Source organism: Neurospora tetraspora (assembly GCF_033439725.1).
Source record: "Neurospora tetraspora strain CBS 560.94 chromosome Unknown B0H65scaffold_1, whole genome shotgun sequence".
NCBI lineage: Eukaryota > Fungi > Ascomycota > Sordariomycetes > Sordariales > Sordariaceae > Neurospora > Neurospora tetraspora.
The window spans coordinates 8,292,545-8,317,369 of NW_026944383.1; the positions used below are offsets into that span (position 1 = coordinate 8,292,545).

The 24,825-nt window shown below is 53.6% G+C and overlaps 8 protein-coding genes across 8 annotated transcripts; 3 read left to right on the top strand and 5 right to left on the bottom strand.

Annotated features, from left to right (window-relative positions):
* Positions 1 to 222: 222 nt before the first annotated feature.
* On the bottom strand, positions 223 to 4,872 carry B0H65DRAFT_414263 (putative nuclear pore complex protein; the record flags this gene model as incomplete). Its single annotated transcript, XM_062823904.1, has 2 exons — positions 223 to 4,737; positions 4,792 to 4,872. 2 exons carry the CDS (start codon positions 4,870 to 4,872, stop codon positions 223 to 225), a joined length of 4,596 nt encoding a protein of 1,531 aa, XP_062687621.1.
* Positions 4,873 to 5,659: 787 nt separating this feature from the next.
* On the top strand, positions 5,660 to 6,386 carry B0H65DRAFT_454435 (uncharacterized protein). Its single transcript, XM_062826194.1, has one exon. It carries the CDS (start codon positions 5,702 to 5,704, stop codon positions 6,044 to 6,046), a length of 345 nt encoding a protein of 114 aa, XP_062687623.1. The 5' UTR covers positions 5,660 to 5,701; the 3' UTR covers positions 6,047 to 6,386.
* B0H65DRAFT_454436 (proteasome subunit beta type 7 precursor) lies at positions 5,660 to 7,379 on the top strand. Its single transcript, XM_062826195.1, has 2 exons — positions 5,660 to 6,220; positions 6,365 to 7,379. Exons 1-2 carry the CDS (start codon positions 6,095 to 6,097, stop codon positions 7,058 to 7,060), a joined length of 822 nt encoding a protein of 273 aa, XP_062687622.1. The 5' UTR covers positions 5,660 to 6,094; the 3' UTR covers positions 7,061 to 7,379.
* Positions 7,380 to 8,997: 1,618 nt separating this feature from the next.
* Positions 8,998 to 11,363, bottom strand: B0H65DRAFT_545447 (uncharacterized protein; the record flags this gene model as incomplete). Its single annotated transcript, XM_062829376.1, has 3 exons — positions 8,998 to 9,106; positions 9,181 to 9,319; positions 9,389 to 11,363. The coding sequence occupies 3 exons, from the start codon at positions 11,361 to 11,363 to the stop codon at positions 8,998 to 9,000; spliced, it is 2,223 nt and encodes a 740-aa protein (XP_062687624.1).
* A 286-nt stretch (positions 11,364 to 11,649) lies between these two features.
* B0H65DRAFT_72301 (uncharacterized protein) lies at positions 11,650 to 12,285 on the bottom strand. The gene has a single exon (XM_062831328.1). It carries the CDS (start codon positions 12,233 to 12,235, stop codon positions 11,903 to 11,905), a length of 333 nt encoding a protein of 110 aa, XP_062687625.1. The 5' UTR covers positions 12,236 to 12,285; the 3' UTR covers positions 11,650 to 11,902.
* Positions 12,286 to 15,841: 3,556 nt separating this feature from the next.
* On the bottom strand, positions 15,842 to 18,023 carry B0H65DRAFT_585783 (endoplasmic reticulum vesicle transporter-domain-containing protein). Its single transcript, XM_062830935.1, has 4 exons — positions 17,391 to 18,023; positions 17,122 to 17,302; positions 16,255 to 17,041; positions 15,842 to 16,187 (listed from the first exon to the last, which is right to left on the bottom strand). Exons 1-4 carry the CDS (start codon positions 17,581 to 17,583, stop codon positions 16,014 to 16,016), a joined length of 1,335 nt encoding a protein of 444 aa, XP_062687626.1. The 5' UTR covers positions 17,584 to 18,023; the 3' UTR covers positions 15,842 to 16,013.
* A 1,714-nt stretch (positions 18,024 to 19,737) lies between these two features.
* Positions 19,738 to 22,382, top strand: B0H65DRAFT_72400 (uncharacterized protein). The gene has a single exon (XM_062831331.1). It carries the CDS (start codon positions 19,952 to 19,954, stop codon positions 22,133 to 22,135), a length of 2,184 nt encoding a protein of 727 aa, XP_062687627.1. The 5' UTR covers positions 19,738 to 19,951; the 3' UTR covers positions 22,136 to 22,382.
* B0H65DRAFT_72392 (Per1-like-domain-containing protein) lies at positions 22,327 to 24,225 on the bottom strand. Its single transcript, XM_062831330.1, has 4 exons — positions 23,729 to 24,225; positions 23,535 to 23,586; positions 22,634 to 23,411; positions 22,327 to 22,576 (listed from the first exon to the last, which is right to left on the bottom strand). The coding sequence occupies exons 1-4, from the start codon at positions 23,891 to 23,893 to the stop codon at positions 22,519 to 22,521; spliced, it is 1,053 nt and encodes a 350-aa protein (XP_062687628.1). The 5' UTR covers positions 23,894 to 24,225; the 3' UTR covers positions 22,327 to 22,518.
* Between the last annotated feature and the right edge of the window lie 600 nt (positions 24,226 to 24,825).

Sequence of the window (24,825 nt, forward strand, 5' to 3'; positions counted from 1 at the left end):
TCTGGTAGGATTTACTTCATTTCTCTTGCCATTCTTTCACTCTCTTCTTATCTCGGTATACTAACCCTAGTACTAATCAATGCAGCTTCATGAAACTCCTTATACTCCCCAGCCATCAGCCATCCGCCCTCCACCAACAACTGACACTGACACTGACATGGACATGAACAACCAGACAGCGGAATAATCCAACAGAGTCAGTCATTCAATCAACCAACCAGCTCAATCATCATCACCCAGCCTCTCCACCCTCGGTCCCTGCTTCTCCAACGCCTTCCTCAACAGCGCCAGTTTACCCTTCCTCCTCGCCTCCCTCGCCCTGATCTCCTTCCTCTCCTCTTCCGTAAACATAGATACCTTCTTCCTCGGGCTTGGGCTAGGGACGGCACTAGTTCCCGGCGTCATGGTGCTGCTCCTGCTCCTGACCGACGCGGAGAAAGCGCCAGGTGATTGTGAGTGTGACGACACGCTCCTGACCGAGTCTCTAGGTGTAAACGTCGTCGAGCTTCTCAAGCTTGCTGTTGTGCTGGCCTTGAGTGGGTTGGGCGTGGGAGTTCCCTCCCTGCTTTCTGATGACGCCTCGCGGGATTGGGATTGAGAGAGTTTGTGTCGCTGGATCTGCAGCTCCAACAAATCCACGTCGCCGCTCCTCTTCTCGGCCATGGTCGTCATTTTTTGGATGGTTCGCATGACGGCTTCTACCGTCGGTACCTTTGCGGTTCCGCCGGCTAGAGAAACTGCTCCCTTTTCTGCGGCCCTGGCGGCGATTTTGGTCCTTAACAAGACCAGGGCCTCCTCCGCTTCTGCTAGTTGCTTCGCAAACTGGGCATACGCTCGGCGCAACTCCGTCTGCTGCACGCTCTGCTCCCTGCTGAGCGGCTGCGCCTTGATGGTGGCGATCTGTTCTGGGTCTGTTTGGGCAGCGAAAAGCTTGCGCATGTCCTCCTCCTTGGCACGCATGGTCCTCAACTCGCGAGACACCTTATCCAGCGTCGCTTGCGTCTCTGCCACATCCTTGATCCTGCCTTCTTCCAACTCCCGAGCCAGTTGACCGTCGATGAGCTTGGTCAGCTCTGAAGCTTCGACGAGGACCCAGTCCTCGGGGGTTTCAAGGTCTTCTTTGGTGCGGCCGCCTTCCTTGGCGAATTTGGTGTGACCAAGAATGAATGACGCCAAAGAGCGCGAGTTGAGGCCTAGGCGGTCGGCCATGCGGTTGATGTCCCGCCATAGAGTCTCGACCGCGGCGGGGACTTCGGAGGAGGGTTTGGACGAGGGGGCACGATGGGTCTCGAGCTTGGAGTCGACGACGAGGAACTCGTTCATGGTCAGGGTAGGCTCAACATCTGCAGCAAGCAGTTGTTGGATGCCTTCGTCTTCGGGGTCGACGAGCGCTTGGGCTTCGGCCTCCTTCTTGGCGGCGAACTTGCGCTGGGCGGCCATGTTGGGGTCGACTGGTGGGGGGCCCTTGGGGGTGGTGCTGGCGCCCAAGAGCTGATTCTTGTTGAAGACGGGGGTACTGGTAGTTCGGGGTCCCTCTTGTGGCCTGAGAAGGCTGGGCTGGGCAACTTGTGTGCTGCGAACAGGACTGGGAGAGTCGAAAGGCCCTGAAGTCTTGGAGAACAAGGGGGGCGCGAACTTGGTCGCCTCGCCAAAGATGGAACGACTCTGTGGCTCTGCCTCGGAGCGAGAAATCGTAGAGAATGTGCTCGCCCCCATGTTGTTCTTGCTGTTTCCGAAAATGTTCCGGTTCTGGTAGCGTGGGCTTCCGTTTTCGAAGTGGACAGAGGTAGTCGTCTGGTCGAGTTCCTTAGAGACATCGACACCGCTACCCTCACTGGCCACCTCCGAGCCCTCATCATCCTCATCGCTGTGTTCCTCCTCCTCCTCGTCGCTCCGCTCCTCATCTTCCTCACTGCCATGCTCCTCCTCTTCGTCCTCCTCATCCTCATAATCCTCCTCATTCTCATCATGCTCCTCTTCCTCTTCATCTTCCTCAACATCACCCTCCTCCAAATCGCTCTCCTCCTCCTCCTTGCTCGGGCTCCAAGGGACATGAGGCAACTTGGGAAGATCCTGGGTCTTGACCGGGGTATCAGGAGGCAGTGGCGCATCCTCCGCCTTCTTACCAGCAGGCTTAGCCTTGCTCGACAAGAAATCTGGCGGCAGAGGAGCATCATCGCTCTTAACCTTGGGAGCTGTTTCTAGTGTGTCAGTTATTGAAGATGCTGATGATTCACCTGGAAGGAAGTCCGTCTTACTAGTAGTCTCGGGGGGTAGGGGTGCCTCCGGGATATTGGCCAGGTTCTCCTTGTCTTCTGTGTCTTCCTCCTTGACCTTGGGGGGTGTCGCCAACTTAAGAGCCTCCGCGAACGATTTGGGCTGCATCTCCGACTTAAGGGGCGCCGCGAACGGGTTGGGCTTCGTCTCAGACTTAAGAGGCGCGGCAAACGGATTAGGCTTGGCCGCACTTTCCTCGGTCTTGGGCTTTCCAAACAGATCGGTAAGCGGCTTGGGCTTGGACTCCTCGGTCTTGGGCGCTCCGAACACATTGGAGAAGCCACTGCCAGGGGGCTTGGGAGCACCAAAGATGTTGTTGGGGGCAGGGGTACCGGCGGGTGTCGTGGACTCTACGTTGAAGATCGACTTGGGCTTCTCGGTAACAGGCGTAGGAGCCGCGCTCTCCATGGTCTCATCCTTAGTTTCCGCAGCGGCGGGCTCGTTCAGTGACAGACCGAATCCACTGCCGAACAGAGATCCACCCTTCTTCTCCGAAGGCTCCTCGTTGTCGTTGGCAGTCTTGGGGTCAGCCTTGAAAGTAGTTCCAAGCACAAAGGGCGATGATCCAAAGGTGGAACCTCCCGCCGGTTTCGCAGCAGGAGGAGGGAACGCTGTGTCAGAATCCATCGAAACTTCAATGCTCTTCGATTCAGCGGGCTTTGACCCAAAAATGCTTCCACCGGAATTGTTACCGGCGAGGGAACCGAATGCGCTGCCTTCCGACTTCCCTGCAAAACTCGTAAAGGGAGTAGGCGTACTCGCAAAGCTGGCAAACCCACCGGATGATGAGGCAGCACCGCCGCCAAAGACCTTACCTGAAGTTCCCGCAGATCCAGTGCTGGTACCACCAGAGGCCCATGGAGACGCCTTGACTCCCATTCCGATCATGGACGACTGGCCAAAAGCAGGAGCCACCGCTGGGCCCCCAAGCGCGCTTGGGGCGCCGAAAGCCGGAGCAGCAGCAGCCGGAGCACTTCCAAAGCTGCTGGAGCCGAATGCCGGGGCTGCCGCACCGCCGCCGCCCCAAGAGGACGTCTTGGCCCCGAGAGATGGGGCAACACCGAACGCTGAAGAGCCAAACGCCGGTGCAGCCGTAGTGGAAGAGCCAAAGGCCGGCGCAGTCGTAGTAGAAGCGCCAAACGCAGATTGAGGTTGCGCTTGCTGCGCTTGCTGCGCAGGCTGCGCAGGCTTGTTGCTATCCATGACAGCAAGACCAGGGTACGTCGTTCCGTTACGGATAGACTCGTTGTAAACCACCCACCAAGCCGAGAGGACACCGTCGTTATTTAGTACCCAGAGGCCGGGCAGAGGACCTGGGGACTCGTTGATTTCGTCCGTGGGGATGGGCTTATATACCTTGTCTTTGGCAGATAGGTCCAGGGAAGTACCAACAGGGAAGGTTTCCGTCATATCCTCACTCATAGGGAGAAGCGCACGTTTGGTGTCATCAGCGAATTCCGTTGTGGTAAAAGCATTGACGACCGGTTTGTCGCTTGCCAAAGGAGTCTTTGAGCGGGTAAGGAGGCCAATGCTCTCGGTGGCGGTGGAAGACACCAGCAGAAGATCGGTAAGATTCGGAGGGAAGTCTTTCAACCGTAGTACTGTATGGTGGGGAGCCTTCTCCGCCCCAAATGGTTCGACAGGGTCTGTCATCTTGTTGTAGGTAAAGGTGGCTTGCGCGTTAGGCTGCTGCTGGCGTGTGATAATGTGGTATACAGACGGATCCTGGCCGCTTGTAGGGTTATGAATTACCAGGAACACATGATTCTCGAGCCACACCAGCGAAGACACATAGTAGTCTCCCAGACTGGGGGGCTTGGGAATATGCGCCTTCTCAGCACCATCCGGAGTCATCTGAATAATGGAGCCGTCCGCCATGCCTGCCACCAGCTGCTTGCCTCGGGTACTCCATGACGCACAGCTGACCTGGGACCGTAACGTTGGGCCGTTGGCTCCCGAAACAAGTTGACGCTCGTTCAAGTTGGCCATGTATAGGTTGCCATTGGTGGTGATCACTGCACAGAAGTGAGCGAACTCGGGTGCCGGGTTGGGTATAAGGGAACGAAGCGCTTCGCCGTTGGTGCTTATCTCAAAGGCGGACTGAGTGGTGCCGTTGCTAAGGGCATCGACATCATAGACTGCCAGGCCGCCACCCTCCTCGGCGGACAAAACAAGGTATTTCTCATCGGCAGTAAAGGAAAGCTGCGAGACGCGAAGGGGCATAGGGATGGTGGCCTGGGGTGTGAAGGGTCGGATGTCGCCATCGGCGGGCTGTTCCGCCTCGAAGCCCTTTCGTACAGATTCGGTAGTGGAGATTATAAAGGCATCAGGACCTGCTGCGGCTACGAGTCCCTTGTGCGAAGCAACGCTTAGGAGGGATGCCGTCGGGGCAGGAGCAGGATTCCATTTCGTGGTCAGTTGGACTTTGGCCTCGCCGTTAATCGCAAGGAAGCCGAGGCCCTGTTGGAACAGTGAGTTAGCATAACACTAGGGAGGAGAGTGTCGCAAACATACCTCTGTCTGGATAACCTCGAGAGCAGGACCCTCTGTAGCTCCGCCAGCCGCGCCGGACTGGTTTCCAAAGGCGAAGGCCATGGTAGCTAGAGGTACCTCTACCACTGATTGCTGTTGTTGTCTCGGTGTAATATGCCTGCTACACCCTTAGGGGAGGATCTTTGGGTTTATATCACCGGAAGTCGGATCACATTGGGCCAAGGGCCTGGTGTATAGGAGAGGGGACCGAGGATGCGGGAGGCCCAAGCCGATCGAGAATTTGGTGGTGAAGGTGGAGATGGAGTCGTAGTGACGAATGCGCGGCGGGGAAAAGAAGCGCGTCGCTGGATGTGACTGTCACTGCTTGTGACTTGGACGACGAAGGACGGCGATGCGGTAACTATCGTGGGTCGCGGGTATACTCTATACTCCTAGTACTACAAGGTACCTCGAGTGTTGGTGGAAGTGGATGGTACGTGGGAGTGGATTGGGTGATTTGTTTGGATTAGATAGTGTCGGCTGGATGGTCGTCGATGGTCTGTTGACTTTGGGAACCGGCCAGCTCGGTTTGGTGGTTGATACTCCCCGTGTGGGATGTGGTTGACGACAAAAGATGAAAGGAAAGATAGATGGTAACAAACAAAAATCCCTCGACTACAAAAAGTCTGGCGATGTGGTAATCTCGATGCCCGAACTTTGACTTTCAGTTGGAGACTGACGCAGTGGACGCCGGACCGGACAAGAACAAGACGCGACCCACGATTTTTCTGAGAGGCCGTCTTTGCCTGCCGTGTGCCCGTGTCCAGGTGAGCCAAGCATCATCCAACCCCTGCAGTAACAGCACTGGAAGTATGTTAGTCTAGCCTGATTCGGTTAGATACTATCACGTGTGTGGGGAGCTTGGGCCCATTACCACAGCTAACCCTGAGTGATGTTACTACTAACCCTGGCAGCCCTGTTTAGCGCGCAACTTGCTCTTGCTCGGCCGGCAGCAAGCTCTCAGTGGACAGCCCAGGAGTGGGCAGCTTCAGCGGGGGAGGACCTGGAGGCGGGCAGCCAGCAAGCAACCAAGCAACAACCGCCTGGAGAAGGCAGCTTCTTAGCCTCGTCATCAGCTATCAACTGTACATCAACAACATCACAACTTGCCCCATTCACTTTCCGTCATCCATCAACGCCAACGACGACGACCTTGCGGCAAACAGCTCCGCCTCTTTCTCCCACGCCAACAACAGCAAGTCGACGATTTCACGATACCCTCACGATATACTACTAGTCAACTCCAACTCTACCGCCACCACCAACTAATACCCAAGCCGAAACCATGCCCGGCTTCGACTTTTCCAACTACAACCGCAATGCGGCGCTACACGCCCGCGGCGTCCCGCTGCCCAAGGCTACCAGCACAGGAACAACCATTGTGGGATGCATTTACGACGGTGGTGTAGTGGTGAGTACAGTCTCATTCCTCCTGAAGGATAACCTTGGCCTCCCTCCCCTCTCCCATCCCCGCTATAGCTACCAACCCGTTTACCATCGCCATCACCGTCCCCCTCCAAGAACCAACCCCCACTAACGTTTTGCCCCCTCCCAGATCGCCGCTGATACCCGCGCCACATCCGGTCCCATCGTCGCCGACAAGAACTGCGAAAAGCTGCACTTCATCTCCCCCAACATCTGGTGCGCCGGCGCCGGCACCGCCGCCGACACGGAATTCACCACGGCCCTGATCTCCTCCCAGCTGGAGCTGCACTCGCTGTCCACGGGCCGCAAGCCGCGCGTCGTGACGTGCATGACCCTTCTCAAGCAGCACCTCTTCCGGTACCAAGGTCACATCGGCGCGTACCTGGTGGTCGCAGGCGTCGACCCGACCGGCACCCACCTGTTTACCGTGCACGCGCACGGTTCCACCGACAAGCTCCCCTACGTGACCATGGGCTCCGGCTCGCTGGCGGCCATGTCGGTCTTTGAGACGCAGTGGAAGCCGCAGCTGAACAAGGAGGAGGCGATGAAGCTCTGCTCGCAGGCGATCGAGGCGGGCATCTGGAATGATTTGGGCTCGGGAAGTAATGTCGATTTGGCGGTGATCACGGCGGAGAAGACGACGCTGCACAGAGGCTTCGTCAAGCCGAACGAGAGGACCCAGAAGCTCAAGAGTTATCAGTTTAGGAGGGGTACGACGGCGGTGCTTAATGAGAAGGTGATCAAGAAGGAGGAGATTGGGAATTATGTTAGTGTGGTGGAGCTGGCGGAGGAGTCGAGCGGTGACAAGATGGAGGTTGATACATAGAGTGCGACGGCCGAGTGGTATGGCGTTGTCTATGCTGGGACGCTCCGGGCCACGACGAGGAGCGAGGCTGGATGGACGATCAGGACGGATGAGATTAGCGATCTGGAGCTTGAGCCATGACGTTGCTACGGGCATACCAAATGGCGCCTTGGGGCATGATTGCTAGATAGGCAGATCGAAACCCCTAAGATGGGGTAAGAGATAATGACAGCTAGAACATATTTCGTTCCTTCTCCAAACATGGTGATGACGACCAGGACCAATATCAAGTCGGACTTCGTTTCAGCGTCTGTGAAGATGACTAGGTTCGTGCAGGCAACGAAAGAAAAGGAAAGGAGCAGAACACAAACCATGTCACCTAGCCCACAGCTAATTTGGGTCCCTCTCCATGCCTTCGGTAAGACTTTCTGGGGAGAAAACCTCGCTTCGCTCGTGATGGATTGGGAATGGTGTTTGCTGTAGGAAAGCTTTCCGCCCTTGTCACAGTGATCTTCGAGGGCTTATTGAATCCCCGTCGGGGCTCTCGTAACAAGGACCAGAGAAAAGCAATTCTCTAACAATTCTCTTATCAATGTCTAGCGTAGTCGTAGTCCATTCGATTATGGGTGTGTTGTGTATACCGATAATTTGGGAAATAAGAAAGGCTACCTAGGGTTTGTTTGGTTGGACGCTGAACATTCAGATCCCGTCACGAGTATGAGCAGCTAGAGGGGAGCCATTGATCGGCACCTCTGAACTTTTTTTTTTTTATCAGGGCTTGCTTGGTTCTACCCGTGATATCAAGGTGTGTTGATATTGATATTGCTGGCCTACGAGCCTCCCTACCTACTAGGTACTCACGTTTCCCTTATGTGTTTTACACCCACTGCTTCCTCGACTGCATGGGTCACCAGCTATAGAGGATTCACATACACATGTGAACAAGACAATAATCACTGCAGCTTTAGATGTGAAATATTTGCTTGGTCTTCTTCCAAATGCTTCCATTCTTCTCTTCTCATCTTCACCCCCTCCCTACTTGGTATATCTGTCTGTCTGATGTGTTTGTACTTTCTCCCCCCTCTCAATTTCTCCTTTACTCTCAAGGGCTTGGCTAGCTCGCTAGGCATAAATCAATGCCACTTGATCCCAAAAAAAATTTGCTTCTCAGAATCGGCGAGCTTCTTGCGCCATATGCCACTCTCTCCCATCATCGGAATGAGGTTGTTGAAGATACACAAGACATTCTCTCTTTTTATGTCTCGTCTAAATGGGGCGGGCTCCTGCTCACAACTCTGCCCCTTATGCTTGCCCCTAAATGGTAAGAAATGAAACTTTTTTCAGACCCTCCCCACCACCGAAAAATGATAAAGAAAGAAGAATGAACATAGAAGAAAAAAGGAGAAAAATGAAAAAAGCGAAGGTATGAAACAAGAACACAAGAAAGGAAAACAAGAAACAAGATCAAACAGGGGAAAAAGACAAGCAAAAAAGCGAATGTTGCTCATAACGTACAAAATGTTGGAAAGAATATGTAAATGTAAATGCACAGAGAAATCAAGCCCTCCCGCTTGAAAAACGCTGCGGGAGGACTCGAACGACAACAACACTGCAACGCCCCGTAGCCATGCACCCAGCGCCTTGTAACTCCTTTTCCGAAGACTCTCAAAACGATGGCCCAAATGGATGGGAATTTTGTATGTTGTATAGGGGGTATGTATGTATAAACGGGTTGGGGTATTTTGAACTTGGGTATTTGGGTATTTGGTGGTTGTTTTTGTGTTCAGTTAGATGGGATGAGATGCATGGTCGTTATCATCAGTTGAAAAGGGTTTCAAAATTGGGTGTTCGAAGTCGAAGAATGAATGCCCTACCGGGCCAGGTGGCGAAGAGAACCTAAACAAAAAGGTGCCGGATATAGTCGAAGATAGCTGGAAACCGTCGTGCTCTTAGATCGCTCAAGAATGAGTGCTCGACTTCCTCCCGAACAGTCCTTTCCTAGTCTTGGACTTGGTACGGGAGTGTTTCGAGTCTTTTGCATCATCGGCGTATTTTGGTTTGTGAATCCTGTTCCTCGTTGTCAGCCCCCTATCACATATCCCCAACTCGAGCGCAGTGAGAACCACGAAAATAGAACTTACCAGCTATTCCCAACCATACTCATCCCCTTCGCCTCCGCCTCCCGATAATACTTGGCGCTCTTCTTCAGATTCTTCTTGCACCCAATACCCTGAGCATAGCAGAACCCAGCTTCCGCTAGGGCGTCGATGTCTCCCCATGCTATATCGTTTCCTTGTCAGCAAATCTACCCCCTCTCGCCAACTCTCACAGAAGAGGCAGAAAACTTACACCCAGCAATCTCAAAACACCTCAACGCCAAAACCTTGTCCTGCTCAATTCCCCACCCATTCATATGAGACACACCCAACTCATAAAGCGCCAACGCAAACTGCGCCTTTCTCGCCTTATGCTCCACCTTATCCACCGACTTTCCTTCTTTCGTCTTGTCGTCATCCTGCTGCAATTCCAAATTGACACTTGCCGCGGCCTTTCTTAGCCATTCTACTCCCTCGCGCTGATTTGGTCTCATACCCCATCCGTGTCGGCAGGCGAGGGCGAAGAGCAGCATACCCGTGGGGTGGCCCTGTTTTGCTGCGTGACTGAGATGCCAAGTGGATTCTTGCAGCGCACCCTTTTCGTGTAGGGCGACGGCTTTGGAGACGTGCTCTTCCGCGGTCATTTCGGCCATGGTGTGATGCCCGGTAGATTGGCCTAGAGAGCGTGTAGCTTTGAGGGTGGCTGCTGTGTCGTTGGTAGCAGCGATGGAGGGTGCTGCTGTCGCCGTTGGGGTGGCCGTCTTGTTTTGATTGCTGTCGGGTGTTGGAGACGTTGATGGTCGGGCGCGCTCGAGGGCGCTGTCTGTTGAGAGGCGACCAATGGCTTCTGGTGACGGTTGCCGTGTTGAGGCTGACCTGGGAACCTCGAGGGTCACGTTGCTGCGCTCGGATGGTATCCGCCTGAGGCGGTCTTCGGATAGACGAGGTCCTACTGAGCTCGATGGCGATGGAGGAGGCTGTCCAGACACGGGAGAACGGGGGTGAAGCTCATTTGAGCTAGGCAATGGAGGCCGCTCATTGGTAGTAACCTGCCTAAGGGGAGTACCAACTTCGGGCCTCTCATCTTCCGCTCGCCGAACAGACTTTCCGCGTGGCAAAGTGAACTGCACATTGTGGAAGGAATGATTACCGTCAGGGTCAGGGAAACCATCGCCGTTCATGCTGACCGGGGTATGCGCCTCATTATCAACCAAGACAAACGACGTATGGCTGTCGGAGGACGGCTGCCGAGCTGGAAACTCGAAGGATGGGGTTTCTGCCCTGCTCATGGGCCTGGAAAAGTTAAAAGATGGCTTTTGTAGTACGGACATGTCCGATGAGATAGAGGGCGACCGTTGACTGCGGCCCAGAGGAGACAAGATGCTGCTGCTGGTAGACATCTTGCGGGAACCCTGAGAGTGCTGAGAGTGAAACGATGTTCCCAACGAACCAAGTCCATCCTCGTCAGTCGATTCTAGGGTCGAAGACATGATGCTCGAAGATCGCTTGGGAAACAGAGGGCGAGGTGGCAGCAGACCACCGTGCTCAAACGAGCCCTGCTTCTGGATGTAATCCGGGGAAGTCATAGCCCGAGTCAAAGTCGGTGCCGGTGGTGGTGAGCGCGCCATGCTCTCTCGTGTTCCCATGGCCGAAGCGGATCGTCGCTCAGCCTCGGGGCTGCGGTCGAGGGGCTGGGGCGACTCCTCCCTACGGGCTCCTATTCCGAGAAAGATCTCTCCTTCTACGCTTTCGTTCGAGTGCTGCCTGTTCAGGGCATCGAAGTTCGGTCGAGCGGTCATCGGAATGGACGACTCGATAGGGGTGGGCGGGATGCGGCTCATGCGCGGGTGCATCGACTTTGGTCGGCTGTCCACGTCCTCGTCGACCTCGTGTCTCAGGCCCAGGCCGACGTTGTGCTGCGGTGTGTAAGCCTCATCGCTTCCAGAGTCTTGGGATAGGGAGCGAAAATATTCGGAACGGCCTTGTACAATTAACGGGCTATCGGTAGTCAGAGGCGGCAAACGGCTCATGCGCCGGCCCTGCCTTGCGCTCTCTTCAAGTTGTTTGGCAAGCAGCCGGCTCTGCATGGCAAAAGCATCCAGAGGCGAGAGCTCCGGAGGCGCCTCACCCGCGACATGGAGTCGAGGGGATCTCAGTGGCCTCGAGACGGACATTGCAGACTTTGACCGTATGTCAAGCTGCTCTGGGCGTCGTGGTGTGGACGACATGATGGATGCTGTGTCGGTCGCTTCAAAAACCATTGGTTGTTTGTCTCGTGAGGAGTCGAGAATGCCGACGGGAAGTTTCCTAGGTCGACAGACGGCGCATCAAGTATGAGGTCGAATCCAAACGAGGGACAGGTAGCGAGCGTGATGTTCGGTCTATGGTTAGACCGTGTTGTTCAACGAGCGTTGTTGCCGTCGTCGAGTCGAAACTGATGACAGACAAGAGCCGGTGGGTATCCGGATAGTATTGCAGATGCAGGGACTTGAGGATCCCTATTCCCCCTAAGAATGGAGGGGTCGCAAGCGAGTGTCGGATGGTGTGCGTCAAAGCAGGTTTTCCTATGTTGGAGAATGGCGCATTCGAGCGGTCGGCCTGACACGGGGTAGCTGTCTTTGCTGTCGTGGTTGGTGAGGTAGGTCGACGATGACGGGACGACAGCGAATCAGTCCTAACAGTGACCCATGGGGTGTGGTGGACTGGAGTCTGATGGGGGAGTCTGGTGGACGGAGAGTCGCAACGATCGACAACGAGTGACTACAATTTAATTCGGACGGGGGTTTTGTCGAGGATGGTCGAGGGTGGTGGTGGGCGAGGAATTGCGATTCGGCTCGGAATTGACTCGCTCGTCTCGTTCGGCTCTCGACTGGAAGCGAATGGATACCGTCCTTGATTCTTCTCCTGGGTAGGAAGAATGGAGGTGATGGATGTATAGAGGAGAAGAGGGGACCTCGAGGGGTGCAAGTGGTGGTAGGGTACCTCTAGGGATGAAAGAATAAACAAGACAATAGGAATCAAACAGGGGGAAACCAGTTGTTTTGCCCGAGGAAAGGGAACAAGTCAAGACATGGAGAGTCAAAAGTGACAAAGTGGACATGGGCGAGTAGAAAGTGGAATTGGGGAATCTCAAAAGTCCATTTGCACGAGCAAAGCGGGCATCTGTCATCCCAACTCTTGCAGGACGAACGGGTCCCTGAGAAAACGGTCTGTTAGGCCACGAGCGGGCCGCCACCACGGAGCCAATTGGGGCACTTTCACCCACTAACACCACTGTAGTCTGATGTACACCTTCAGCACGCTAGCGTCGTCGTCGTTGAGTGGTTCATCTGGGGATATTAAGTGGGCCGTGTGGGCGGGCGAATATTGCGGCTAAGCTGTTCACGGTAAGATCTCTGTAATTGTGTTCCAAAAATGAAGTACGCTAGAGTAGAATGGGAATAGCCTCGTTCATGGATGGGGCGTTCCTGAAAGCCATTGAAAGAAAGAAGGAACTGTGTGTGCTTCCTTCCTGCTGTTGTCATTCGCTCCTCCTTGCATTAGGGTATGAGTGCATATGTGAAAAGTACATCTTGAGAAAATTGATTTTCTCTGCATGATTTCCTTTGTTCCAGGTCCTCACTCTCAACCTCCAGCCTTCCTCATATCCCCTCAGGACAATAAGGACCTCACTAAGATCTCCAAAGAAAGTCGAACATCTGCATCTCAAAACCTGCAACATCCACCGGATTAAACCCCATCTCTCCAAGATCTGCAATGGCATCACCGGTCCCCCTTTTCTCCAGGTCTTTGTCTGTTACATACCTCTTCTCCCTCAAATGCGTTTCGAAATAGGGGCCCTATATTTCAATGCTATGGGAGTAAGCCACCATGTCAGGTACCGACCACACCGAGAACGGCACAACGGCCCTCATCACGATAATGTGGCACAAGACGCATACACGCAGAAAGATTCATCGGATTCAATGCCGTGTCGTCCAGCAAATCCATTGGGTTCTTGCTTCAAGCGGTGCAACATGACCTCAAAACCCTCAAACCTCTCGCATGGCGCCAAGCAACTCTAGATGTGGTCCATCTCTCCTAAACCGCCCCCTGGTCTCCCCATCTGGCATCTCGGCCAGGGGCATTGCCTGCGGCTCACAAGAGAACAGAACCCCTATGGTCAGAAAATGGAGGTCATTGGGGCGCGACCGGAAATTGTTTTGCTGTCAGGTGACCATCTCTCCTGCATGAAGCTTTTCCAACAGTCGGTCTCTCTTGGTATTTGTTGAAAAAGTCGATGCTTCCTTCACATGGCTTTTTACTCTTTGTTGTCACGGTAGCAACTAAAGCTCGAGAGAGGAGATCAACACAACAACCTTCCAGAAAGCCTTCTGGTTATTAGCCTCCTTTTGCCCGGTCAAATCTCTTTCTCTCCTAACAGCCCAGTCAAGTCAGGGCTAATCGTTCGGCGGTCCCGCTCGGGATGATACACGATCGGATTCCCAGATCCTCCGACTAACACTTGACAAGAAAAGAAAAGAAACGACTGCAGTAGAAAAAATCGAGCTAACACATGCAATGTGTTTGTTGCCTCCATCATTGCCTCGTGGCACATGGCACAGGGATAGAACCCTTCAACTCAATCTCATGTGCATGTCGTGACCCCATAGCTGCACTGATTGAGAGCTGGAAATGAGGGACCCCTTCCCGTCCGGTAAACGTGGGACATGGTTGGAGGATCTTGGTTAATGAGCCCTAGGATGAGGTTTTTAAGTAAGGACGCGGTAGGCCACGGTAGGGAGATGAAGCACACCTTATTCCAGAGATGAACACCCACCAATAGCGGGTCTTCTCTAATACTCTTGTTCTCTCGTCCATGATGTCTTCTTGGCTTCTTTCACTAGAGATGATCTCTTCCTCTTGTCAAACGTCCCTCAAGAATGCCGCTGACGCTGTCGTGGTCAACACAAGCATAGCCGCTGCCGCTTCCGCCTGTAGCCACCGAAGCAAACACGGGTTTTACCGCCAGCCAACGTTGCCCTCTAGACGGGGAATGATCAAAGAAACTCAAAGAAACAGAAGCAAGGGAACGACAACGAAAACGGACAGCAACAGTTAACATGACAGGGGTTCTCCACGATTTCCGTCGAACGTTCGGATGGAAAGCGCAATGTCTCCAGTGGGACCTGCATCATTCGCTGCATGCGCAGTGTCATTTTGGGATGCGAGTGTGAACTGAAACGAGATGAACTGGAACAGAACTTCTTTCCATGGCGCTAAACCCTTTTGGGATATCCGTTTTTCTCTTCCTTTTATTTTCTGTTTTCTTTTCTCTTTTAACTTCACCTATACGACAATTCCCTTGGCACACACTACCTTAGGTTCAACTCTGCGGTCATCAATACGGAAGATACGACAAAAGCTGGAAAAAAGGGACTTGTGTGTCTAGACCTCCATTACCGTCGCAACGACCGATTCCCCGATCCTTTTAGATCTCAGCTCAAATTCTAGACCGAGATCTCCAAGTCTAAAGCCTCCGAGTCCTTCCCGAGTACATCGAGCAACAAACTCGTTCCGAATGCGGCAGAGGTCGGGTTTGTCATTTGCTGCACTTCACATTTGAAGGGTTTGGCCAGGCACCAAATGGGTTGTTGTTTCAGCGAAATAGCTGCGTTATTATTACCTATCTTTTGCAGTTTGCTTCTGCTATATCTCGAACTTCCCTCGCCAAAATTGGCTTTACTAGACACTGTGAACTCCTTCGATGAGAAGTATATTGGGATTGAGACATGCCCTGACCGAACAAGCAGCAAGACAAAATTCTATAAGAAAAGCAGTAGAAGGCAAAGTCACCAACTTTGCCGCAAAGCCGAACGCAAAGTAACACCTACCCAAACCAGAACCCTCATCGCGATTTGCCATGTTCACCATAAGGATGACTGACCATGTCTGACCATGTCTGAGGTAACTTTAGAACACAGACATCCATCAGTTACACAAGCACAAGGCAACAAAACATGCCAGAGACACTGGCACACTGGTTGGTACAGACTGCTAAGAGACACAACCAAAAACATACAAATTCGTAGAAGGACCGAAAGGGTAAAATGTGGTCAACACCGAACGGGCTTCTACGGGCCAACAACACCCACAACCATTTCAACCAACACGATCAGATCGTGGCGAATTGTTTCTTTGCTGAGCTTGCTTGCACAGCCCTGTAGGCGGTGGAGTGACGTTTTCAGCTGTTTTTTGTTCCACTCGACTTCCCAACAGAAAATAACTAATCCGAGACTCGGACCCAAAGGCCAACCAACGGCCGGGGCTGAGCTTGCATTTTATTTTATACTGAGCCCGGTTCCGGACCGGGCGCTCCGACCTACTGTGTAGATTAAGGTAGTCAGCTGTTCCCGACCACTCCGACCCCACCCGGCCCCGGCCGCGGGATCCACATCGGCGCTTTTAGTGCAGCGTACACCGTCCGTCCGGGGCCCGGGGAGCCGGATTCGAGCCGGGGTCCGTCTGGATCTTGGTTTCAAGGGGCTACTATGTTAGTTTGAAACTCCCGACTACCCGGAGACATTTTCTCCTTCTAAAGATAGATAGGAATAATGGAGGTTTGACTTCCGCTACTGAATGAAGCGTGGTTTGTCCATACTCCCATACAAATTGACAAGCTATGTTGAACCGTGGAAACCCAACTACCGCTTCGCATATAGCAAGGAAATCAACATGGTGAATCAATTTTGCTCGTTGTTGACTTGGACTGTATGTGCCTAGATTTAGATAACTGTAGTAAAACCTCAAAAAAGAAACATTTGCAACTCCCCGTCTGTAGACACAACCTCTCGGTTCTATACCTGCCTCTTTTTCACCTCCATTGACCAGACGTCTGTCTAATTATCCTTGCTCCTCAACTTCTTCAACCTCACCGTGCCCTCAAACAACCCCCTATCCACCGCCGCCGCCACGGTCAGGGTACCACCCACAACCGCGCAAAGACCAGCCAAGAAACCCAGGAAGGACTTGGCGCGCTCTTCGCGGTTGACGACCTTCATCGGGGAGATGTCCTGTTTTTGTCTTGTTAGCACCATCACGCCACTCAAGTATACCTTCACAACACCCGGGGAAACTTACGTATGAGAAAAACACCCCCGGAATACCCCCCCTACTATGCAACCTCTCACCATGACCCTCCTTCGCATCATCGCCCCCGGCCAAGCTGCGCTTATGGCTCGTAACGCTATACTGATGCGTCTCCATGCTTCCATCGCTTCCATACCCGAATGCGCCAAGGCCAACACTGTGATCCTGCTCCCAATTCGCCCTGTTCTGCGCCGCCTGCTTCTCCCAGCCCAGCGGCAGGTACGAAGTCGGCACGATCTTGACAAAGTACATGAAATTGTAGTTCGGATCGTCCGTCTCCTGCTTGGTGTTGTCCAGGGGATTCAAATGGTGGTTCGTCCAGAGTGTGTTCTTCCCGTTGCCGCCCAGCTTGCGGACTAGGTCGTCAGGCAGCTGGGGACCGAACCGCAGCGAGTGGATGATATGGCTGAATGAGTGGCCGCCGGGGACGGGCGTGCTCCACCACTGCGCCAGGTCGTGGACGTGCATGTTCCCGTTGCTGAAACTACGGCCGGGCGCAATGTGGAAGTTGCCGATCACCTTGTTGACGCGCAGGCCACCTTCGATGCGACATCCTTCGTGACGTTGCTCGGCGAGCCGCTCCGTGTAGTGCTCCCGTTGGCATTGCTCCATGGTGGAGCCGTCGCCGAAGGCCCAGGACGCTTGGGCGTAGGCTTCGCGCACTTCTTCGCAGGTGGAGCAGCAGCCGGGCTTTTTGGCGTTGTAGGGGGCCGGAGCGCCGTAGCAGGGACCGCAGTAGGAGGGGTCGAGGTGGGTGGCGGATTCGTCGGCGGCGTGGCTGTTGAGGGGGTGCGTGTTAGTGGGAATGGGAGAAGAAGAGGGGGATGAGAATGGTGTGGGAGGAAGGGGGGAACATACAGAGAAAGAACCTTGGCGTCAATCTCTCCTCCTCCTTCGCTTTGGGGCCTAAGTCTAATCTTCTTGACGCCGTGCTGGACGCCGTGTTGTTGCTCGCCGGATACGTCCATTACGTCGAGGGTCAAGAGTTCGCAGGGTACCTTGGGGAAGGTGATGTTGAGGTGGATTTCCATTCGTTCGCCTGTTGCAATCCGTCATGGTCAGCTTCTGTCTTCCTATCTGTTTTCTTTGTCCCGCTGTCTTGTTCATGGGCTGTAGAGTATGCGCACCTCGTCCCTTATCAACCACCAACTCGGGGTGTATTACCACCTTCCTGTAGTCTCTCCATTCTCCCCACGAGAGGAACAAGACGACGAGCAGCGAGACGATGGTAACGATGCCTCCGGATGTCGTCCTGATCCTCGCATCTTCGACTGTTTTTGTAAAAGCGTCGAGCTTGGTGAATCTCGATTTCCCGGCCATCTTGGATCGTCGGCGGGTTTGTTGAAGGTGCCTCTAGGGGCGGACGGGTTCGGTGGAATCGGCGACGGCGATGATCAATGTGTCTGGATCTCGGGTAGTCGGTAGGTGTACAGGTGTAATGAACAAGTACCCCTAGGTAGCCAAGGGACGATGGAATGTTCCAAAGGTTCCACGTGGTTGGTGGAGGGGTTCGTTTCGTAGAGGGAGCTTGCGCGTCACCAACGGGAACGGAAGTGGAAGCTGCAGTGTGGAATTGACAAAGCTCCAGGCTGTTAATGTCAAGTCGCTGCAGCCTTGTAGCTCGGGCGGGACGGGACGATCTTTTCAGACTTCAAATTCCAGAAAGGAGGGGCTGCAATCAAACAAACGAACAAGCACTCTCTCGGGTTGACACTTTCGCTACTTCACTGCCATCAGTCAATCAACTCATCCACATCAATTCAGGGACAAGAGACATGTCCCGTATAACTGTTAACGAAACGAAACGATAACGAGGTTGAGGCCACCTTACACGCTTATTCCGTTCTCTGATTGGCCAAAAGGACCCTTGGGGGATCCGCCGCGTGGCATTGGCGGGCATTGAACAGCGGCCATCCATGTCCCATGATCCTAGGGCTGGACTTTCTTGGCGCTGCCAGGGGAAATTGTCTTGCATGAACCCTTTTTCTCTTTCTCGAACCATGATGGCTTTTTCCAGGAGTGGAATGGTGCGCTTGTTCTATCCTCCATTCCGACATCAAATCGAACGAACAGAGAAAAACCGAGGCATGATCGCAAGCTTCAAAAGACTCGAGCGTCGAGGTAGGCTTGACTGACCCTGATCGCATTTCCCGCATGCTCGTGGAAGACGAGTGTCACTGTTCTTTCCTGTCCACTTGCTGTTCCTGTGGTTTCTATATTTCTTCCTTTCTATCCAGATGCTCCGTATTCATGCACCGTTGCGTTCTCGGCATACTATCATCGAGCACAGCAGCAAGTGTTGTGTGGGCTTCACCATCTAACAAAATTGGCGAAAGAAAAATTAAAGAAAAAAAAGAATGGTCCCCCCCAGAATCGAACTGGGACCTCCCCAAGATCGGGCTTTCGCCTTTCTACCACCTCCCAGAGAACTTTTACCCATCGATTTACCCATCGGGGCATGCGACAGTGAGTATACTGCCATATTGCATGTCGTGGTTGGAAGCTCTGGGTAGCGTAGAGGTGTAAGGTAGCGTTGGACTACAATACAAATCTACCGATACGATATCGGCCCTTCCTCTGGACGACTACTGGGCACCGTCAAGGGTAGCGAGCGATGATGAAAAGCAACGCAGCTGTGCCCCTCACAGGATTCGAACTTCAGAGGTCGGGCCGTTCGCACGGGGGACTCGGGGGTATGCTACTCCTTACACCAAAGGACCTTGGTAATGTGTTTGTTGGAAGGGGGTTAGACGGGCGGACCTATAAGGGGCTTAGTGGGCTGGTGGGAGCCTGCGGAGGGCAGCAGGTTCTATGAACTCGTGAGTGAATGGTGGTGTTGAGGATGGGATCGAAGTCTGAGGTTTGGAGTGTTGTGCCGTCGGCAGTTGCGGGCGGCATGGTCGTCTCTACGGGTGAGTTTGGGGAAAGGTCAACACTTTCATGGTAACAACAAGTTGCTACCATTTCTAACCGCTCGGTCACGGGAAAGCGGGAGGTCAGGTGTATTTGCAAGAGGAGATGTGGCTAGAGGTGTTCAGTCTTCCTCTCTGTTGGGAACAGCCGTGTATCAAACGGAAGGAACAAAAGAGTCGGCTCATTTTTGACCGAACTGACTTTGCCATAGTATCACAGGAAAGTCGCAGATGCAATGCTGGTCTTTGCCTTGAGGAAGTGCCGGCCCTCAACATGAGCTCTTGCAGGCAATGCAGTCTGACTAACAGATTATTGCCCCCGCCGTTCCCTTACCAGGAAAAGGTGTAGTCCTAGAAGGGGCAGATGTCTTTGAAGGAAAGCACAATCCGCCCACACTGGTAAATGGCAACAACGACCTCCTCTCCGGCCTAGGTTTGTTCCATCACATCTTGGAGACCAAGTAAGTTAAAAGCCATGACTTCACCCAGTCCACACTCCAGTCACTGTCACCAACCATCATCTTCAACTTGAAGTGTTACCAAAGTCATTTGATCGTACTTCAGCAACTACAACATCTCACGATACTACACAGCTAAACCTTGGTTACTGTCCATCAACAACATACCAAACATTATTGATCACGACTACAACAGACAACCGCAACTCCAGTTTGTTTACCACATCAGTTCCCCAAAACAAACTAGCATAAACAACCAAACCAACCTTCCACACAAATACACACTACACTCAGAATCACCTGGCTAACAACACCAAAATGAGACCCTATTCTTCCGCCAACGAAGACCCCGACGACTCTGAGCGTGGCCGTCAGTTAAAACGCGCGGGCATCGACGCCGAGACCGATACGGACGATACGAACTACAAGCTTTCCCACTCTCCCAGTCCCGACAGCCTTTCTTACAGCGCTCCACCTATTCCACCCCGTCCTCGTCATCGTTCTCCCCCTCCTCTTCCTCATCGTTCTCCTCCTCCTACCGGGCTTCCTTTGGGGCTCTCTCCTGGTATCGCTGAGCTTGTCGCTTCTGCCGCCAGAGCTGCCAATCTGGCCGCTGCTAGCCGTGGTGGCTCACCTAACCCTATCAAAGAGGGTGAGGTTACCGCCCGCTCTTCCAGTGGCTCTTCTCGACCCTCCACCCGTCCCTCTGCCCCCTCACCAGAAAACCGCTCCTCCCCTTCTCCTGACCTTCATCCTTCCCTTTTACCTTTCCCTCCTTTTCCTCCCCCTCCCGCAGTCAAGTCCAACACCGCGCCCTACGGCTCCGAGCTTTCTCCCGAGACCGAAAAAATCCTATCCGACCTCAACCAACGAGCCAAAATGGCGGAACAGCAACGCCTCATCCGCGAAGGACGGGACCCGACAGCTTTAGCAATCTTCGAGGCGCATCGCCGTGAACATGGGTACGTGCTTCGCCCGTTCATGTGCCCGCTGTCAACGACGGATCGCTTTTGGTATGAGATGGGGTTGAAGGCGTTGCCGGGGTGTTTGATTGAAGACAAAGAATGCTGGAGGGCGCTGGATCCGTGGAAGACGGTGGTGAAAAAGGAGCAGAAGGGTAAAAGGAATTGTAAAGAGAATTATGATACGTGGGTGGAGAAGGGTAATAAGAGCGTTGTGCTGTGTGTGGCGGATAAGAGGGATAAGTGTAGGGGGGTCATGGTTCGTTGGAGGATTGATTCGAGGATGGATAAGGAGAAGGAGGCGGACGGGGTGGATCTTCATCTGCATGTCGGGGATGTGAGCAAGAGTGGGAGCGGGAATGGGAACGGGAATGAGGAGGAGGGTCCAGTTTGGAAGGAGGGGGTGCTGGGGTTGAAGGTGATTGATTTTTGGAGACCAGGAGTGGCAGATCGGGAGTTGCAGGCTGCGCTGGGAGATGCGACCCGTAACATTTTCGAACTTGAATTGCTCGATGATGTGAAGGCTGTTCAGATTCACGGTGGCGCTGGGCCGTCAATGAGCGGGAATGTGGAGTATCCGATCGATGCGAGGATGAGAAGGTACTTGGAAATGGAGGAGAATGTTAAAAGACTAGCGATACAGTTGGGGTATGAGCAAGTAGACGAGGAGCAGAAGCCAATGGGTACGCGGTGGGTGTTGGAGTTTCCGCGGGACGCGCTGGACGAGTTAGTCCGGACGATGGCCAAGTTGAAGATGGACAAGACTGATGAAGATGAATTGAAGGAGGAGGAGAGGAAAAACGACTTTGAGAAGGGCGCAGAGGAGGAACACAAAATTGTCAGGGAGGCTGGCTTCGGCGGAGCAAAGTATGTCGAGGACGCGAGGGCGGTTGTGGATCTTATGGACAACCTCATCATTGCTCAGGCGGAACAACGTGGCCTTGGGGCGACCCGGAACAGAGAAGACAGCTACAGACCCATGCCGATGCTTACAGGTAATCTGCCGGTCCGGAACAGGGAGAAACTCTCGTCGCCAGACAGCGAAAAGTTTGACTGGAATCCTTGGGAAGCTAGCCCTGAGTCTGATGGGGAAGCTATCTTGGAATCAATCGAGGCAGACAGCCCGGAGTCTGGGGAGGTGGAGGAAACCCGTCTGGAAGCTATCCCCGAGGAGTCAACCATGCCGGAGCTCAAGGCGGGTACCAGTCCAAAGCCCGATCAGGCGGAGGAAAGCAAGTCGGAAGGCGACAACATGTCCAGCCCGGAAATCGCAACACTCTTCAGGGACGAGGGGAACAAATATCACCTATCTGGGTCTCATACTCCGGAGAACAAGACGGCTATTGTTGAAAGTATCGAGGTCGATGCCGAAAAAGCCGAGAGTTCTCTCGATGGAAAGAAGGATGTCGGGGTTAGTGTGAAGTCTGTGGATCCTTCCGATGAGGATGCTTCTCATGACGAGTCCTCTGATGACGAGATTGTCGACTTGGCGGCTTTTTTCCTTGATGATTCTTCTGGTAACGAAAACGATCTTGACTAGGAAGACAAGACGGATGAGACGGATGAGAACAATCTTCCCCAGGATGACAAGACAGATGAGACCGAGCTTCCCCAGGATGACAAGATGGATGAGGATTGGGGTAATGAAATGGCGCTGGCCCTGCGCGATTTGCTTCGTGTCAACAGAACTGCTTCTCCGGACGACGAGAATGAGACCAAGAACAACGAAGCGGAAGGAAGCTCTTAGATGTTCGGGAGGAGGTTTATGGTATTGGGTATTGGTGTGTCTTAAAACATAACATGGTCGTGCTCGTCAGCGTTTCCTGTATCAATCCTCTGGATATAGCGTAAAAAAACATGTTATCTATTCCATTCTGTCAGCCCTCTAACATGTCGTACATCATCAACTTCTCAAAACACCCCCTAAGACTTGAGCCTCTCGCTCCTCGCCATATCGTCCTGCGCGTCTCTAACCAAGAAACTGTAACAAGTTAGCTTTCCATCTCCCTTTCAACCTCGGACAGCGGGATATACTCACTTGTACCAAATAACCGTCGGCACAATCGTGCCCGCATGCCACAAACTATGCGCATCCACACTCCCCCAAAGCGGCGGGAAATCCAACAACTCCAAACTCATGGCCACCAACACCCACGCCACCACAATACCCGGCCACGCCGCCCACCCCTTCTTCTGCTCCCTATATCTGGTCCAAGAATACCAACTCCACAGCAGATTCTGCACCGCCCCCACCGCCACGTTGGCCGCCATGTTATACGTGTAATCCCACGTCCACATCTTCAGGTACGTGACATGCGCCACATAAAGCAGGATACAAAGCGCCGTCCAAAGCCTCAACAAGCTCTGTCGGCGCGGCGTGTCCTTATCCAGCCTGAAGATTCGCACGGCTGAGTAATATAACCCGTACAAAACGTTGGCGCCCGCCGCGAAGTAATCGAGTTGTTCAGTAACGGGAAAATCTCGCGTGTGGAAAACAGCAGAGAAAAACCACGACGCCATGCCCACGTAGGCGAGCCAGATGTACCATTTGCGAAGCGGGTAGGAAGCCGGGATGGAAGGGAGGATTTTGTTGTAGAGGCCGTCGTAGTGCGCCCAGAGGTTGCCGAGGGAAAAAAGAACGGAGAAGGGTTCTTGCATGCCGAGGAAGCGTGTGAAGGGCCATTTACCGTGGTATTGGACGACTGGGTGGGGAGCCGGTGGGGGGACTTGGGAGAGCCGGGTGGTGGTGATGAGGTGTTGGCAGGTGTAGTCGCATTCGGAGGGGCAGGACCAGAGGAGGAGGCGGCGGTGGAGGGCTGGATGATCATGATCAAAAGGAGGGGGTTAGCGTTAGCTGGGTAGGGTAGGTGGGAGATGGGGGGATGACAAGGGGGGGGAGAACGGGAATGGGGAAGAAGGGGGAAGGGAGGGGAACGTACGGATGGGCGTTTGATGCTCAGCGTCCGGACCGCAGTTTTCGCGTTCGCAGACCTGGTGATGGATTGGTGTTGTCAGCTTCCTCTATATATGTCCTATCGTGTCCAGCTGAGGTTTTGTTTCTTCCCGCCGTCCGTCTCTCCATCGCAACTCAAGCTATCCTTCTCCCCAAGTCCCAGATTGGAAGTCAACCCACCCTAATACACTCCTGAAACTCAGGTAGTCGATCGCCAATGGACGCCGCGACGGGTGTAGCTAGCGCGACGAGGCCGAGGAGAAGCAATTGCTGTATCGACAGGAAGCTGGGAGAGTTGGGAGAGCTGGGAGCTCCGCCCCGTCTGGACGCGACGTTGAACTTCATTGTGTGGGCATTGAATGTCGGAATTGGTATGATGGTGTTTGCGACTTGGCTTCGAGTGCTGGGTGGGAGCTCAGAGGAGCTTGGAGGACGAGAGGGAGACGCGTGTGGTGGTTCGGCGCGGTGCAGGTGAGGTGGTAGCTTGGTGGTTCGATCGCTCGATAGCTCAGGCTCGGGGTCTCTGGGTGTTTCGTCAGACCGAATATCGAGTCTAGCTAGCTAGCGACGGTTGGGAGCTTCGATTGCGCCCAAGGTAAACCGTAGCTGATAACCTGCAGTGCTGAATTGAAGATGTTGAGCTAGAGGTCGCAATTCGGATGCCTCGGTTGGCGTTGGCATTGGCATTCAGCGGGGCACGCTAAAGTGGAAGTCTCCGTTACGGGGGGCGGGCTGGGCGGCAGCGCTAAGTGGAACCCCACTTGCTCTTCGGGAGGCGCCGAACGGGTGTGGGTCCAAGCGTAGCCTTGCAGCACGTCAAACTCCGGAGACCGGGACCGGGGCCGGGGGGTTTTGCCCGGTGGAGACTCCGGGGAGGGTCTTGGGAGGGTCTGGGGAAGAATGTTATTGCGACCTAGTGGTAGGAGATTTGTTGGAGTGTTTGGGTATGTCTTGATCTGGAACTCTTCAAGTTTGATGAGTGTGTATTTTTGGAGGGTTCACATTCCCGGGCTGTTGGTCGCGTGGGTTGGTGGACATTCCAGTTACACTGGGCGATTGAACAACAGCGGAATGCAGAGAACGAGTAGGTTCATGAACTGTGTTTTAAGTAAAGACAAGGGCGAGTTACTAAGCTAATATTGAGTTATATGCGAATAAGCTACCTCACCCATGCCGCTCAGCAGTTTGCACGCCGTTTCAGCCCCCTTACAATAATCGAACACTGTGCGCCATAGAGATGAGTAAGCCCAAGTTTGATGAATGAGATGAGAAACTCC

Coding starts and splice junctions, on each gene's coding strand:
- B0H65DRAFT_454435 (XM_062826194.1), top strand. CDS start 5,702: ATGTTACTACTAACCCTGGCAGCCCTGTTTAGCGCGCAACTTGCTCTT.
- B0H65DRAFT_454436 (XM_062826195.1), top strand. CDS start 6,095: ATGCCCGGCTTCGACTTTTCCAACTACAACCGCAATGCGGCGCTACAC. Junction 6,221..6,364: donor TTTACGACGGTGGTGTAGTG/GTGAGTACAGTC, acceptor GCCCCCTCCCAG/ATCGCCGCTGATACCCGCGC.
- B0H65DRAFT_72301 (XM_062831328.1), bottom strand. CDS start 12,235: ATGTCCACTTTGTCACTTTTGACTCTCCATGTCTTGACTTGTTCCCTT.
- B0H65DRAFT_585783 (XM_062830935.1), bottom strand. CDS start 17,583: ATGGCCGGGAAATCGAGATTCACCAAGCTCGACGCTTTTACAAAAACA. Junction 17,042..17,121: donor GACGCCAAGGTTCTTTCTCT/GTATGTTCCCCC, acceptor CCCCCTCAACAG/CCACGCCGCCGACGAATCCG. Junction 16,188..16,254: donor CGGGGGTGTTTTTCTCATAC/GTAAGTTTCCCC, acceptor AGACAAAAACAG/GACATCTCCCCGATGAAGGT.
- B0H65DRAFT_72400 (XM_062831331.1), top strand. CDS start 19,952: ATGAGACCCTATTCTTCCGCCAACGAAGACCCCGACGACTCTGAGCGT.
- B0H65DRAFT_72392 (XM_062831330.1), bottom strand. CDS start 23,893: ATGAAGTTCAACGTCGCGTCCAGACGGGGCGGAGCTCCCAGCTCTCCC. Junction 23,587..23,728: donor AGTTTCAGGAGTGTATTAGG/GTGGGTTGACTT, acceptor ATCCATCACCAG/GTCTGCGAACGCGAAAACTG. Junction 22,577..22,633: donor CCGACGGTTATTTGGTACAA/GTGAGTATATCC, acceptor AACTTGTTACAG/TTTCTTGGTTAGAGACGCGC.